This window comes from Oncorhynchus clarkii, chromosome 8, assembly GCF_045791955.1.
Source record: "Oncorhynchus clarkii lewisi isolate Uvic-CL-2024 chromosome 8, UVic_Ocla_1.0, whole genome shotgun sequence".
In the NCBI taxonomy this organism is placed as follows: Eukaryota; Metazoa; Chordata; class Actinopteri; order Salmoniformes; family Salmonidae; genus Oncorhynchus; species Oncorhynchus clarkii.
This window is the reverse complement of record NC_092154.1, coordinates 12,068,358-12,081,612: the sequence shown is the minus strand read 5'-3', so window position 1 is coordinate 12,081,612 and position 13,255 is coordinate 12,068,358. Positions and strand designations below refer to the sequence as shown.

The window sequence follows — 13,255 nt, the reverse complement described above, 5'->3', positions numbered from 1 at the left end:
ACACAGTATTACTTTCTTAGCTACAGTATACATATCTCCCTGACATATTACATATTTTTTGCAGCAGCATACAAGACATTTTTGGACTCACCTTGTTGTGCTGTGCTCACTTGAACAGGAAAGTGGTGTGACGGTCCTTCGTGGGCAAATTTTGTCATCAAAATCTGTCATTCTCTGGATTTATGATGCTTTCAAAACAACTGGGAACAAGGTCGAATTATGATGACGTCATTGATCTTCAAGTCGTAGCTCTAGAAAGAGGCCGGATTTACAATTCAGAGTTGGATGACCGTTCAAAACAAATTTTCCCAGTCGGAGCTCCTTTATTCCTGACTTCATAGTTGTATTGAACTCACTGAAGTCAAGTTTTCGCAGTTCGTAGAGAGTACGGCACAAATCATGCTTCATTAACAGTGTGGCCAATTTTGAATGTTTATCATTTTAAACTTGGAAAATAGACACTTGGGGCAGCAGGTAGCCTAGTGGTTAGAGCGTTTGGCCAGTAATTTTATCTGTGGCCAATGACTTTGAGCCTTCTTGGATGGGCACTTCTAATCTAACTCTATGGCAGTACCCAAGGGGCTAGAATTTTCTAGCTCTGCCCTTAAACAGTGACGTATTGTCCCCATGAGTGACTGAACACTGAGCCAATCACGGTAGAACGCTCCATATTTTCTACTGGCTTGCCCCACCACCACAGAAAGCACTGAGCTAGGCTTAAACACCTGCATTTTGGAGCTGCCTTACTCAAGAAAACAAAAAATAGGTAATGTTTGTATGTGGCTTTATTAACTCAATGACATACACTATCGTTCAAAAGTTTGGGATCACTTCATTAAAGAGTACCCGCAAAACACCAGTCTCGACGTCATAAGTGAGAGGCGACTCCGGGATGCTGGCCTTCTAGGCAGATTTCCTCTGTCCAGTGTCTGTGTTCTTTTGCCAATCTTAATCGTTTATTGGCCAGTCTGAGTTATGGCTTTTTCTTTGCAACTGCCTAGAAGGCCAGCACCCGGAGTCACCTCTTCACTGTTGAAGTTGAGACTGATGTTTTGCGGGTGTTATTTAATGGAGCTGCCAGTTGAGGACTTGTGAGGCATCTGTTTCTCAAACTAGACACTCTAACGTACTTGTCCTCTTGCTCAGTTGTGCACCGGGGCCTCCCACTCCTCTTTCTATTCTGGTTAGAGCCAGTTGTTCTGTGAAGGGAGTAGTACACAGCGTTGTACTATATCTTCAGTTTCTTGGCAATTTCTCGCATGGAATAGCCTTCATTTCTCAGAACAAGAGTAGACTGGCGAGTTTCAGAAGAAAGTTATTTGTTTCTGGCCATTTGGAGCCTGTAATCGAACACACAAATGCTGATGCTCCAGATACTCAACCAATTTAAAGAAGGTCAGTTTTATTGCTTCTTTAATCAGAACAACAGTTTTCAGATGCGCTAAAATAATAACAAAAGGGTTTTCTAACGATCAATTAGCATTTTAAAATGATAAACTTGGATTAGCTAACACAACGTGCCATTGAAACACAGGAGTGATGGTTGCTGATAATGGGCCTCTGTACGCCTATTTAGATATTCCATTAAAAAAAATCTGCTGTTTCCAGCTACAATAGTCATTTACAATATTAACAATGTCTACACTGTATTTTTGATCAATTTGATGTTATTTTAATGGACACATTTTTTGCTTTCCTTTCAAAAACAAGAACATTTCTAAGTAAGCCCAAACCTTGGAACGGTAGTGTATATATATATATATATTTTTACATTGTTTGCAAACAATGGGGCTCAAATTGGGGCTCAAAAAAGTTGGGCCCAGAATGACGGGTCGCCACTGTGTTTGTGAGAAGGATGCCTCTGGGCCCGCGTTTCCCAAACTCGGTCCTGGGGACCCCAAAGGGTGCCGGTGCACATTTTGTTTTTTGCCCAAGCATTACACAACTTATTTAAATAATGTTGCCATTATCAAGAATGTATTATTTGATTCAGTGTCAGGGGGGGGAAAAAAAAACTAAATGTGTACCTCTTGGGGTCCACAGGACCAGGTTTGGGAAACCCTGGCCAAGAGGCATGGTTTAAACATGGCACTGGCTGATCCTATTTAATTGCTACATTGATGGAATCTCTCAGAACCTAGTTGGAAATGTTCCCTGGTTCGCATTGGGGTTTGGACGCAGAGTGGGAATAGTGTAGCATCAAGGTATACTGCCTGTACCAAGAGGCCCAGGCTTTTATGTCACAGATGGTAGTGTAGGGCACGCTACTCACACTGTAACCACAGGGCAGTGGTTCAAGCTCTCCTTCAGTGGATCCTCCTCTTTGCTAAAGCACAGTAGGTTATATCTTCGGCATTAGAATCAACTGAAATTATTATGACTGATTGAAATGCTGAAATGGTTCAACACCACCATCTTCCTCTTCCTCCGTCTCCTCCTCCTTGTCATTTTTACCGGTGGCTCTTTGATGTAGCCTATGTCTTTAGTGACATCGTGTGGATGAAAGGATGATGTACATGTTGCGTCTCTCTTGAGACACATCCCTTTTCGGCTTCCGTAACAATTCACATGGACAGCGAAGGTCAGCTTCCAATATGGCTGCTTGCACAAGAAGGCTTGACAAAGTTATGTTTTCAATAAAGCTGTTACGGAATATACAACAGCAAAATGAACGTAAGTCACATGGAATTATAAAATAAGTATATCCCGAAGGGTTGCTAGCAATGCGTTGGGTATTCCTTAGCAAGATTTAGCCCCAAATGCCCTAAACGTTGCTACGTTAGCCAGCTAGCTAGTCACTGTGTAACAAAATTACATTGGTGTTAGCTAGCTAGCTGCTGTTCTAGTGCGACATTGCTATTAAAAGGTTTATATTATAAACAGACTGAGTCTTTTGTTTCCTCCTTAGGTTTCTTGTCCACGTCTATGCGTCGCCTCGCCGAGGGGAGTGACGGTGGCAAGCCAACAAAATTCACCCCTCCACCAAAACCTGTCATAATTGACAAAACACAGTCCGAGGCTTCACTGCGAAAGTAAGAGCATTCTAGCTAACAAGCTGTGTTCATAACACTGAACACATGGTGATGTGATGCTAACCTGGTCCTATAGTTGTTCTTGCCAACTCAATTTCTGTCATTGTCAAACATTGGCATGATAACACAAACTGCAATGTGATTTGTAGTTAGGTTCCTTTTGCAATTCCTCCTGTTTTATCAGAAATTATGCAACATGATATCATTCCATTCCTGTTTTGGTTCTGTTTTTGAATACAGGTTCCTGAGTCCAGAATTCATCCCTCCCCGACAGAGAATAAACCCACTGAAGTTCGCCATTGAGCGCAAAGACATGATCCAGAGGAGGAAAGTGCTCAACATTCCGGAGTTTTATGTTGGTAAGAGACCTTTTGAGACAGTTGGTTTATAAATGAGACTTCAATACACACCATCCCATCTTGGCTACTAGCTAGCTCTCTCAAACTCTAGGCGGCAATCTGCCTTCTCCCTACAGTTCTCAGCCATTAATTTTGTCCGCAACTTCCTCGTGAACTACAATCCCCACGCTTGTGTTACGGCTTTCAAGACAAACACCCTTTCTCTTTCATCAGCAAGAAACAATCCTTTAAATAAAAAATATGCACTTTCATCAGCAAGAAACAATCCTTTAAATAAAAAATATGCACTTTCATCAGCAAGAAACAATCCTTTAAATAAAAAATATGCACTTTCATCAGCAAGAAACAATCCTTTAAATAAAAAATATGCTCTTTCATCAGCAAGAAACAATCCTTTAAATAAAAAATATGCACTTTCTGTAGCAGTTTCAGATCCATTCAACTATAGAGCCTCCATCCTACTAAACTACACTGTAGCAGTTACAGATCCATACAGCTATAGAGCCTCCATCCTACTAAACTACACTGTAGCAGTTACAGATCCATACAGCTATAGAGCCTTCATCCTACTAAACTACACTGTAGCAGTTACAGATCCATACAGCTATAGAGCCTCCATCCTACTAAACTACACTGTAGCAGTTACAGATCCATACAGCTATAGAGCCTTCATCCTACTAAACTACACTGTAGCAGTTACAGATCCATACAGCTATAGAGCCTCCATCCTACTAAACTACACTGTAGCAGTTACAGATCCATACAGCTATAGAGCCTTCATCCTACTAAACTACACTGTAGCAGTTACAGATCCATTCAACTATAGAGCCTCCATCCTACTAAACTACACTGTAGCAGTTACAGATCCATACAGCTATGGGTGACACCATCTGACAAAACTGTATGTCTGCTACTCTTCCCCAGTTACTCTTACACGCAGGTATTTGGACCGTGCTAGATAGCTAATTAACACAGACCCCTTTTGTCCTCCGTCTGCTTTCCATAAACAAGCTTTGTAACATGGAGATATGGCCGTGTGGGAACACTGAGGTCCGTACGCTTCCAATACCGTACCGCAAGCAGCGTATGTTCATGTTGAGATTTGAGCACCGGGGGAGCTTAACAAATCTCCCCTCTACAGAAGACGCCTTCGTCCAATGACTCTTATGTATAATGTAATGGAACTGAGAGTCCTGATCAAAGGGCTAAGCTACTAGCCAGCCCTGTACAGAACAGTCTATTGAGAGCGCCATTCAGCGAACCATGCTGAAAATGTGATAAATTCTGTTGCAATAAAGCTACTTGCGTTCAGTCATCATCAATGTATCTTCTACAAGCCACAGCCAATGTATCTCCTACAAGCCACAGCCAATGTATCCCCTACAAGCCACAGCCAATGTATCCTCCTACAAGCCACAGCCAATGTATCCCCTACAAGCCACAGCCAATGTATCCCCTACAAGCCACAGCCAATGTATCCCCTACAATCCACAGCCAATGTATCCCCTACAAGCCACAGCCAATGTATCCTCCTACAAGCCACAGCCAATGTATCCCCTACAAGCCACAGCCAATGTATCTCCTACAAGCCACAGCCAATCTATCCCCTACAATCCACAGCCAATGTATCCCCTACAAGCCACAGCCAATGTATCCTCCTACAAGCCACAGCCAATGTATCCTCCTACAAGCCACAGCCACTGTATCCTCCTACAAGCCACAGCCACTGTATCCCCTGCAAGCCATAGCCAATGTATCCCCTGCAAGCCACAGCCAATGTATCCCCTACAAGCCACAGCCAATGTATCCCCTACAAGCCACAGCCAATGTATCCCCTACAAGCCACAGCCAATGTATCCCCTACAAGCCACAGCCAATGTATCCCCTACAAGCCACAGCCAATGTATCCCCTACAAGCCACAGCCAATGTATCCCCTACAAGCCACAGCCAATGTATCCCCTACAAGCCACAGCCAATGTATCCCATACAAGCCACAGCCAATGTATCCCCTACAAGCCACAGCCAATGTATCCCCTACAAGCCACAGCCAATGTATCCCCTACAAGCCACAGCAAATGTATCCCCTACAAGCCACAGCCAATGTATCCCCTACAAGCCACAGCCAATGTATCCCCTACAAGCCACAGCCAATGTATCCCCTACAAGCCACAGCCAATGTATCCCCTACAAGCCACAGCCAATGTATCCCCTACAGTGGTTGCTCCACTAAAAGTTTAGTGATTATGCTGCAGGACTTAGAGGTAATTTGTGGTTTAGTACTGTACCCCGTGTCACACATTCATTTCTCCAGACCAGCGCAAGGGGGAGTTAGAGCACTGATTATGCTATTGGGTCCTACTGTGTCTGACAATGAATGGGTGACATAAACCTAAATAGAAACTAAACGTTATTTGAAAACGAAATCATCTCCGAAATGTTATTTTTTTTAAACAAAGCGATCATTATTAATTTAGAATGATATAAAAGCCCCTTGGATATTCTCACATATATATTATTATCCCTGTTATTAGCAGGACAATTATACATTGGTCATGGCTCCCAAGCGGTGCATAATGGGATTGCCTTGCAGTTCCAGGTTCCACTAAAAGCAGGGTTCAAGGCAGGGGGCACGGGATGGGATGCAGAGCTGTGCACAGAAGACAGACCTAGCCCATGGGGGAGGGAGGGGGGGTGGACAGGTTATATGGAGGGTCGTCCATTGACATTATTTTCTGCACATTGGACATTCCTGAGTTCCCTTCTGTTTCCAGAATTCTTGTAGACGAACTTTGCAGACGCTGTGTGTACACAGGACTAGAGGTCGACCTCTACACAGGACAGCAGAGATCCTCCTCAGGAAGGAAATGTTTAGAGGTCATTGTTTCACCATCGTCTCTCCTTTAATGGGTTCGCAAATTACGGTTTACTTTAACTTTTGAAAATGTGAGCGCAGTAGAGTCAGTTGAACTTGGATATCCCAGTTTAGAATAGGTCATGGTGTCTCTTTGTCTTCTGCTTATTTATTTCCAACAATTATAAATCCATTGAATTGGCAAATGTATTACTTAGACCAAATGCTAAGAGCACTTCTGAATATCTGTTTTGTGTTGTGAGCTTTACACCCTCCTGTTCGACGGGTGGAGTTCTGCAAATTAGGAGTCTGCATACAGGTCGTGTGTGTGTGTGTGTGTGTGTTCAGTTTAATTTTCAAATTGCAGAAAGACTGCAAGCTCTCTCTGCTATACTAGACATTTACAAAACACCAGCTCCAATGAACAATTACAGTGTAATATTTACTAATATGGTATACCATAACAAAAAAACGACAAGTATTCAGAACTCTTGACTTTTCACATATCTTTTACGTTACAGCCTTATTCTAAAATTGAATCAACATTTCCCCTCATCAATCTACACACAATACCCCATAATGACAAAACAAAAACTGTTTTTAGAAATCTTTGCAATTGTATTAAGTATATGTAACTGAAATTACATTTACATAAGTATTCAGACCCTTTAACTCAGTACTTTGTTGAAGCACCTTTGGCAGCAATTACAGCCTTGAGTCTTCTTGGGTATGACACTTCAAGCTTGGCACACCTGTATATTGGGGAGTTTCTCCTATTCTCTGCAGATCCTCTCAAGCTCTGTCAGGTTGGATGGAGAGCGTCCCTGCACAGCTATTTTCAGGTCTCTCCAGAGATGTTTGAACGGTTTCAAGTCCGGGCTCTGGCTGAGCCACTCAATGACATTCAGAGACTTGTCCTGAAGCGTTGTTGTGTGCTTAGGGTCATTGTCCTTTTGGAAGGTGAACCTTTGTCCCAGTCTGAGGTCCTGAGCGCTCTGGAGCAAGTTTTCATCAAGGATCTCTCTGTACTTCGCTCCGTTCATCTCTCCTTCGATCCTCACTAGTCACCCAGTCTCTGCCACTGAAAAACATTCCCACAGCATGATGCTGCCACCACCATGCATCACTGTAGGGATGGTGCCAGGTTTCCTCCAGACGTGGCGCTTGGCATTCAGACCAAAGAGTTCAATCTTGGTTTCATCAGACCAGAGAATGTTGTTTCTCATGGTCAGAGTCCTTTAGGTGCCTTTTGGCTTCCGTCTCGCCACTTTACCATAAAGGCCTGATTGGTGGAGTGCTGCAGAGATGGTTGTCCTTCTGGAAGGTTCTCCCATCTCCACAGAGGAACTCTGGAGCTCTGTCAGCATGACCATCCGGTTCTTGGTAACCTCCCTGACCTAGGCCCTTCTCCCCCGATTGCTCAGTTTGGCCAGGTGCCCAGCTCTAGGAAGAGTCTTGGTGGTTCCAAACTTCTTCCATTTAAGAATGATGGAGGCCACTGTGTTCTTGGGGACTTTCAATGCGGTAGGAATGTTTTGGTACCCTTCCCCAGATCTGTGCCTCGACACAGTCCTGTCTCAGAGCTCTACGGACAATTCCTTCAACCTCATGGCTTGGTTTTTGCTCTGATATGCACTGTCAACTGTGGGACCTTTATATAGACAGGTGTGTGCCTTTTCCAAATCATGTCCAATCAATTGAATTTACCACAGGTGGACTCCAAGTTGTAGAAACATTGCAAGGATGATGGAAACCGGATGCACCTGAGCTCAATTTCAAGTCTCATAGCAAAGGGTCTGAATACTTATGTATTTAAGCTATTTCTGTAATTTATTTTTTATAAATGTACATAAAATTCTAAATACCGGTTTTCGCTTTGTCATTATGGGATATTGTGTGTAGATTTGAGGAAAAACATTTAAATCCATTTTAGAATAAGGCTGTAACGTAACAAAATGTGGAAAAAGGGAAGGGGTCTGAATACCTTCCCGAAGGCACTGTATTGTATATCTCATCACATTATGAGGAGCGATACTGACCTTTATCTTTTTAAAGCTGTTATCAAATTAATGTGTTGATTTTGATCGACTTAAATTAGTCGTTGTGTTTTACAGGGAGTGTCTTAGCTGTGACCATGGCGGACCCTCATGCCAGCGGCAAAACCAACCGCTTTATGGGCATCTGCATCCAGAGAGGTGGCCATGGACTGGGAGCCACATTTGTCCTTAGGAATATCATCGACGGCCAAGGTGGGGATAGTCATGAAGTACACAACAGTTCTCATGTGAAGAGAGAGTGTGTGCGTGTTTGTGCCGCCAAGGCTCTTCTGGAGGTTAAATCAGTGGCATAGAAGGTTATATTGCTTCCTGGATAAATATCTTCGTTGGATACTTCCTGGAGAGCTACTGGGTAGGCTCCCGTGTAGCGCAGCGGTCTAAGGCACTGCGGTCTAAGGCACTGCATATATGGTGTCATGCTTGAGGCGTTACTACAGACACCCTGGTTCGAATCCAGGCTGTATCACAACCGGCCGTGATTGGCAGTCGTATAGGGCGGCACACAATTGGCCCAGCGTCATCTGGGTTTGGCCGGTGTAGGCCGTCATTGTAAATAAGAATTTGTTATTAACTAACTTGCCTAGTTAAATACAGATTAAATAAGAAAGAACATGTTTTTAAATAGGCATGCTATCACTCTCTCCTGGTTAGCAGCAAATTATTCTGAACAAAAATATCTATATGTATATAAACGCATCACGTAAAGTGTTGGTCCCATGTTTCAGAGTTCCCAGAAATGTTTCACACGCACAAAAAGCTTATTTCTCTAAAATGTTGTGCTCAAATGTGTTGTCCCTGTTAGTGATCATTTCTCCTTTCCAAAAATAATCCATCCACCTGACAGATCATTACACAGGTGTACCTTGTGCTGGGGACAAAAGGCCACTGTAAAACGTGTAGTTTTGTCACACAACACAATGCCGCAGATGTCTCAAGTTTTGAGGGAGTGTGCAATTGGGCTGACTGCAGGAAGGTCCACCATAGTTGTTGCCAGAAAATGTAATGTTCATTTCTTTGCCGTGAGCTGTCTCCAACGTCGTTTTAGAGAATTTGGCAGTACGTCCAACCAGCTTTACAACCACCGACCACGTGTAACCACACCAGCCCAGGACCTCCACATCCGGCTTCTTCACCTCCGGGATTGTCTGAGACCAGCCACCCGGACAGATGAAACTGGGTTTGCACAACCAAATAATTTCTGCACAAACTGTTAGACAGTCTCAGGGAAACTCATCTGCGTGCTCTTCGTCCTCACCAGGGTCTTGACCTGACTGCAGTTCATTGTTGTAACCGGCTTCAGTGGGAAAATGCTCACCTATGATGACAACTGGCACGTTGGAGAAGTGTGCTCTTCATGGATTAATCCCGTTTTCAACTGTACCAGGCAGATGGCAGACAGTGTGTATGGTGTCGTGTTGGCGAGCAGTTTGCTGAAGTCAACGTTGTGAACAGAGTGCCCCATGGTGGTGGTGGGGTTATGTTATGGGCAGGCTTAAACTATGAACAACGAACACAATTGTATTTTATTGATTGCAATTTGAATGCACAGAGATACCGTGACGAGATCCTGAGGCCCATTGTCGTGCCATTCATCTTCCGCCATCATTTCATGTTTCAGCATGATAATGCACAGCCTCATGTCACAAGGATCTGTACACAATTCCTGGAAGCTGAAAATGTCCCAGTTCTTCCATGGCCTGTATAGTCACCAGACATGTCACCCATTGAGCATGTTCCAGTTCGCACAGCCATTGAAGAGTGAGACTTCATTCCACAATCAACAGCCTGATCAACTCTATGTGAAGGAGATGTCTGCATGAGGCAAGCGGTTGTCACACCAGATACTGACTGGTTTTCTGATCCATGGCCCTACCTTTTAAGGTATCTGTGACCAACAAATGCATATCTGTATTCCCAGTCATATGAAATCCATAGATTAGGGCCTAATGAATTTATTTCAATTGACTGATTTCCTCATATGAACTGTAACTCAGTAAAATGTTTGAAGTTGTTGCATGTTGTGTTTGATACATGTTGTTGAGTGTAGTCAGGTGTTCTAGATTAGGATCGTAGTGAAAGCCAGCAGAGGGCCACCCCAGGACCAGGTGTGGGCAGACTTGATTTAGTGCCTGTGAACTCTGATTAAAGGCCTGGGGTGACACACACTTCCTGGAGGGCTGTCTGCTGGCTGTTGTTACTTCCTTTCAAGTTGTGTCCAATTAAGACCTAGACAAGCAGGTGAGGGGAGTTCCTAACTAATCAATGAGCTTAATTGATCGATCAAGTACAAACTTGCAGACTCTCGGCCCTCCAGGACGGGAATTTGACACGTGCCCTAGGCCATGATCATTATTGGCTGAGTGTATCTCTCTCTCTCCCTCAGGAGTTGAGATCTGCTATGAAATGTATAGCCCACGGCTGCAGCAGCTGGAGGTGCTGAAGCTGGAGAAAAGGCTGGACAACAATCTGATGTACCTGAGAGACGCCCTGCCCGAGTACAGCACCGTGAACTTGGACATGAAGCCTGTGCCCCACTCTGTCACCGGGGACGTGCCCGTCAATAAAGTAAGTGTCTGGCTTCCACTCTCTCATGACACACAGTTATTCATCAATCAATCATATTGACCTCTTAATGAACAGCAGATATGGCTGTTAGTCAGCTCAAATCAAACATGAGTTGTTTATTCTGTTTAACGCGATGCTGAGACACTTCATATTTAGACGTATGTTTCACTTAACAATTGAAGTCAGTTCTCATGACATAGAAGTGGCCTTTTATTTTTTAACAAACATGTATTGCTAAAGCCATGATTGGTACAGATTCATCACCCGAGGCCTGTCTGTACAGGGCAGTATTGGTTTGACCTGTATCTCTCTTCCCTCTAGACCAGAGTGCGGATGCGTCCTAAGCCGTGGTCCAAGCGCTGGGAGCGGCCCAAGTACAACGTGCAGGGCATCCGCTTCGACCTGTGTCTGTCGCCCGAGAAGCTGGAGCACGCCCAGAAGTGGGCGGAGCCCTGGCGGGAGTATGACATGCTGAAAGAGTACGACACCACGGCCCTGGAGGAGCGCTTCCTTAAGGAGGTGCAGACAGAGATGAGCAAGTCACCATGCCCCTAACCCTCTCTCAAGCAGGGGTGGGTACTTCCAGTAAGGGGGTGGGTAGTTCAATAAGCGGGTGGGTAGCTCCAGTGAGCGGGTGGGTAGCTCCAGTGAGCGGGTGGGTAGCTCCAGTGAGCGGGTGGGTAGCTCCAGTAAGCGGGTGGGTAGCCCCAGTAAGCGGGTGGGTAGTTCAATAAGCGTGTGGGTAGCCCCAGTAAGCGGGTGGGTAGTTCAATAAGCGGGTGGGTAGTTCAATAAGCGGGTGGGCAGCCCCAGTGAGCGGGTGGGTAGCTCCAGTGAGCAGGTGGGTAACCCCAGTAAGCGGGTGGGTAGCTCCAGTGAGCGGGTGGGTAGCCCCAGTAAGCGGGTGGGTAGTTCAATAAGCGGGTGGGTAGCCCCAGTAAGCGGGTGGGTAGTTCAATAAGCGGGTGGGTAGTTCAATAAGCGGGTGGGCAGCCCCAGTGAGCAGGTGGGTAGCTCCAGTGAGCGGGTGGGTAGCCCCAGTAAGCGGGTGGGTAGTTCAATAAGCGGGTGGGCAGCCCCAGTGAGCAGGTGGGTAGTTCAATAAGCGGGTGGGCAGCTCCAGTGAGCGGGTGGGTAGCTCCAGTGAGCGGGTGGGTAGTTCAATAAGTGGGTGGGTAGTTCAATAAGCGGGTGGGCAGCTCCAGTGAGAGGGTGGGCAGCTCCAGTGAGCGGGTGGGTAGCTCCAGTGAGCGGGTGGGTAGTTCAATAAGTGGGTGGGTAGTTCAATAGGCGGGTGGGCAGCTCCAGTGAGAGGGTGGGTAGCTCCAGTGAGAGGGTGGGCAGCTCCAGTGAGCGGGTGGGCAGCTCCAGTGAGCGGGTGGGCAGCTCCAGTGAGCGGGTGGGCAGCTCCAGTGAGCGGGTGGGTAGCTCCAGTGAGTGTGGGTGGGCAGCCCCGGCAGCAGTGTGCTGGTTTTACTGTCAAATCAATACATTACATAAAGTTGTGGAAAACAAATCTAGTTTATTCACTCGATGAGCAATTAGTGACATGAATAGATGGATGAAGTGCCTGGGAGATGAAAAGCACCAGACAGTGCTGCCTCTGAGGAACAGCCATCCCTGTTAAGCTCTTTCAACACTCGATGGCCCTCGGTCTTCCACCCGTCTCCATGTACATGATGTCTGGTGAGAGGTGGAGAGGAACATTTAGGTGTCAATCTCCCAGGGACGATGGTGGAACCGTCTGCAATAGATGTGGTTACCTGCTTGCTTCATCGTATCTTGTACTGTATGTCTGGAAAAGTGTTTATGCATATCAATGTGCAGTTGCAAGTATCCATTTCTAAATTAAAAAGCTGTTAAACATGTTTCCCTTGTCATTTTAATACATGATGTATGATGTTGTAAGATACTTGATAGGTCCCATTTTTCTAAACAAACACTTGACTGTTTTATAATGCATTGATTTCAGTTGTAGCAGAGCCGAAGCACTTGAGCGTGAGAATTAGTCTGTGGTCATGTGAAGTGTGCATTAGTGCAAGTTGGACGCTGAACGTGATCTCAGAGGAACTGAGAGCTGTACTAATTACCATTTCAGTATTAATGATGACAGGAAGACCCATATTAGGACAGTCTCAGAGTTCCTGCCTGGTCTTCAGTCAATGGAACAGTGTGCCAGCCCAGAGAGAAGGCCTATGTCCAAATTCTCATAGTACGTCCTAGTTGGTATGTCTTGTGTGTACGCAAAAATAGGAAGTCAAGTCGTATGCAAAATGTATCAAATTTGAGTAGGCTTTAAATTACAGGATGGCATGCTCATTTTCCTTTTCATGATAGAGTGAAAGCCAATAGCTCTCCAGGAGGATTGTTGGCCAGCCCTGCACTACCTC

At 45.2% G+C, this 13,255-nt stretch overlaps 1 protein-coding gene across 1 annotated transcript; it reads left to right on the top strand.

The window, feature by feature from the left end:
- The first annotated feature begins 2,575 nt into the window (after nt 1-2,575).
- Nucleotides 2,576-11,492, top strand: LOC139415510 (mitochondrial ribosomal protein L19). The gene is made up of 6 exons (XM_071163616.1): nt 2,576-2,673; nt 2,909-3,032; nt 3,273-3,391; nt 8,358-8,492; nt 10,684-10,865; nt 11,187-11,492. Exons 1-6 carry the CDS (start codon nt 2,595-2,597, stop codon nt 11,418-11,420), a joined length of 873 nt encoding a protein of 290 aa, XP_071019717.1. The 5' UTR covers nt 2,576-2,594; the 3' UTR covers nt 11,421-11,492.
- The last annotated feature ends 1,763 nt before the right edge of the window (nt 11,493-13,255 follow it).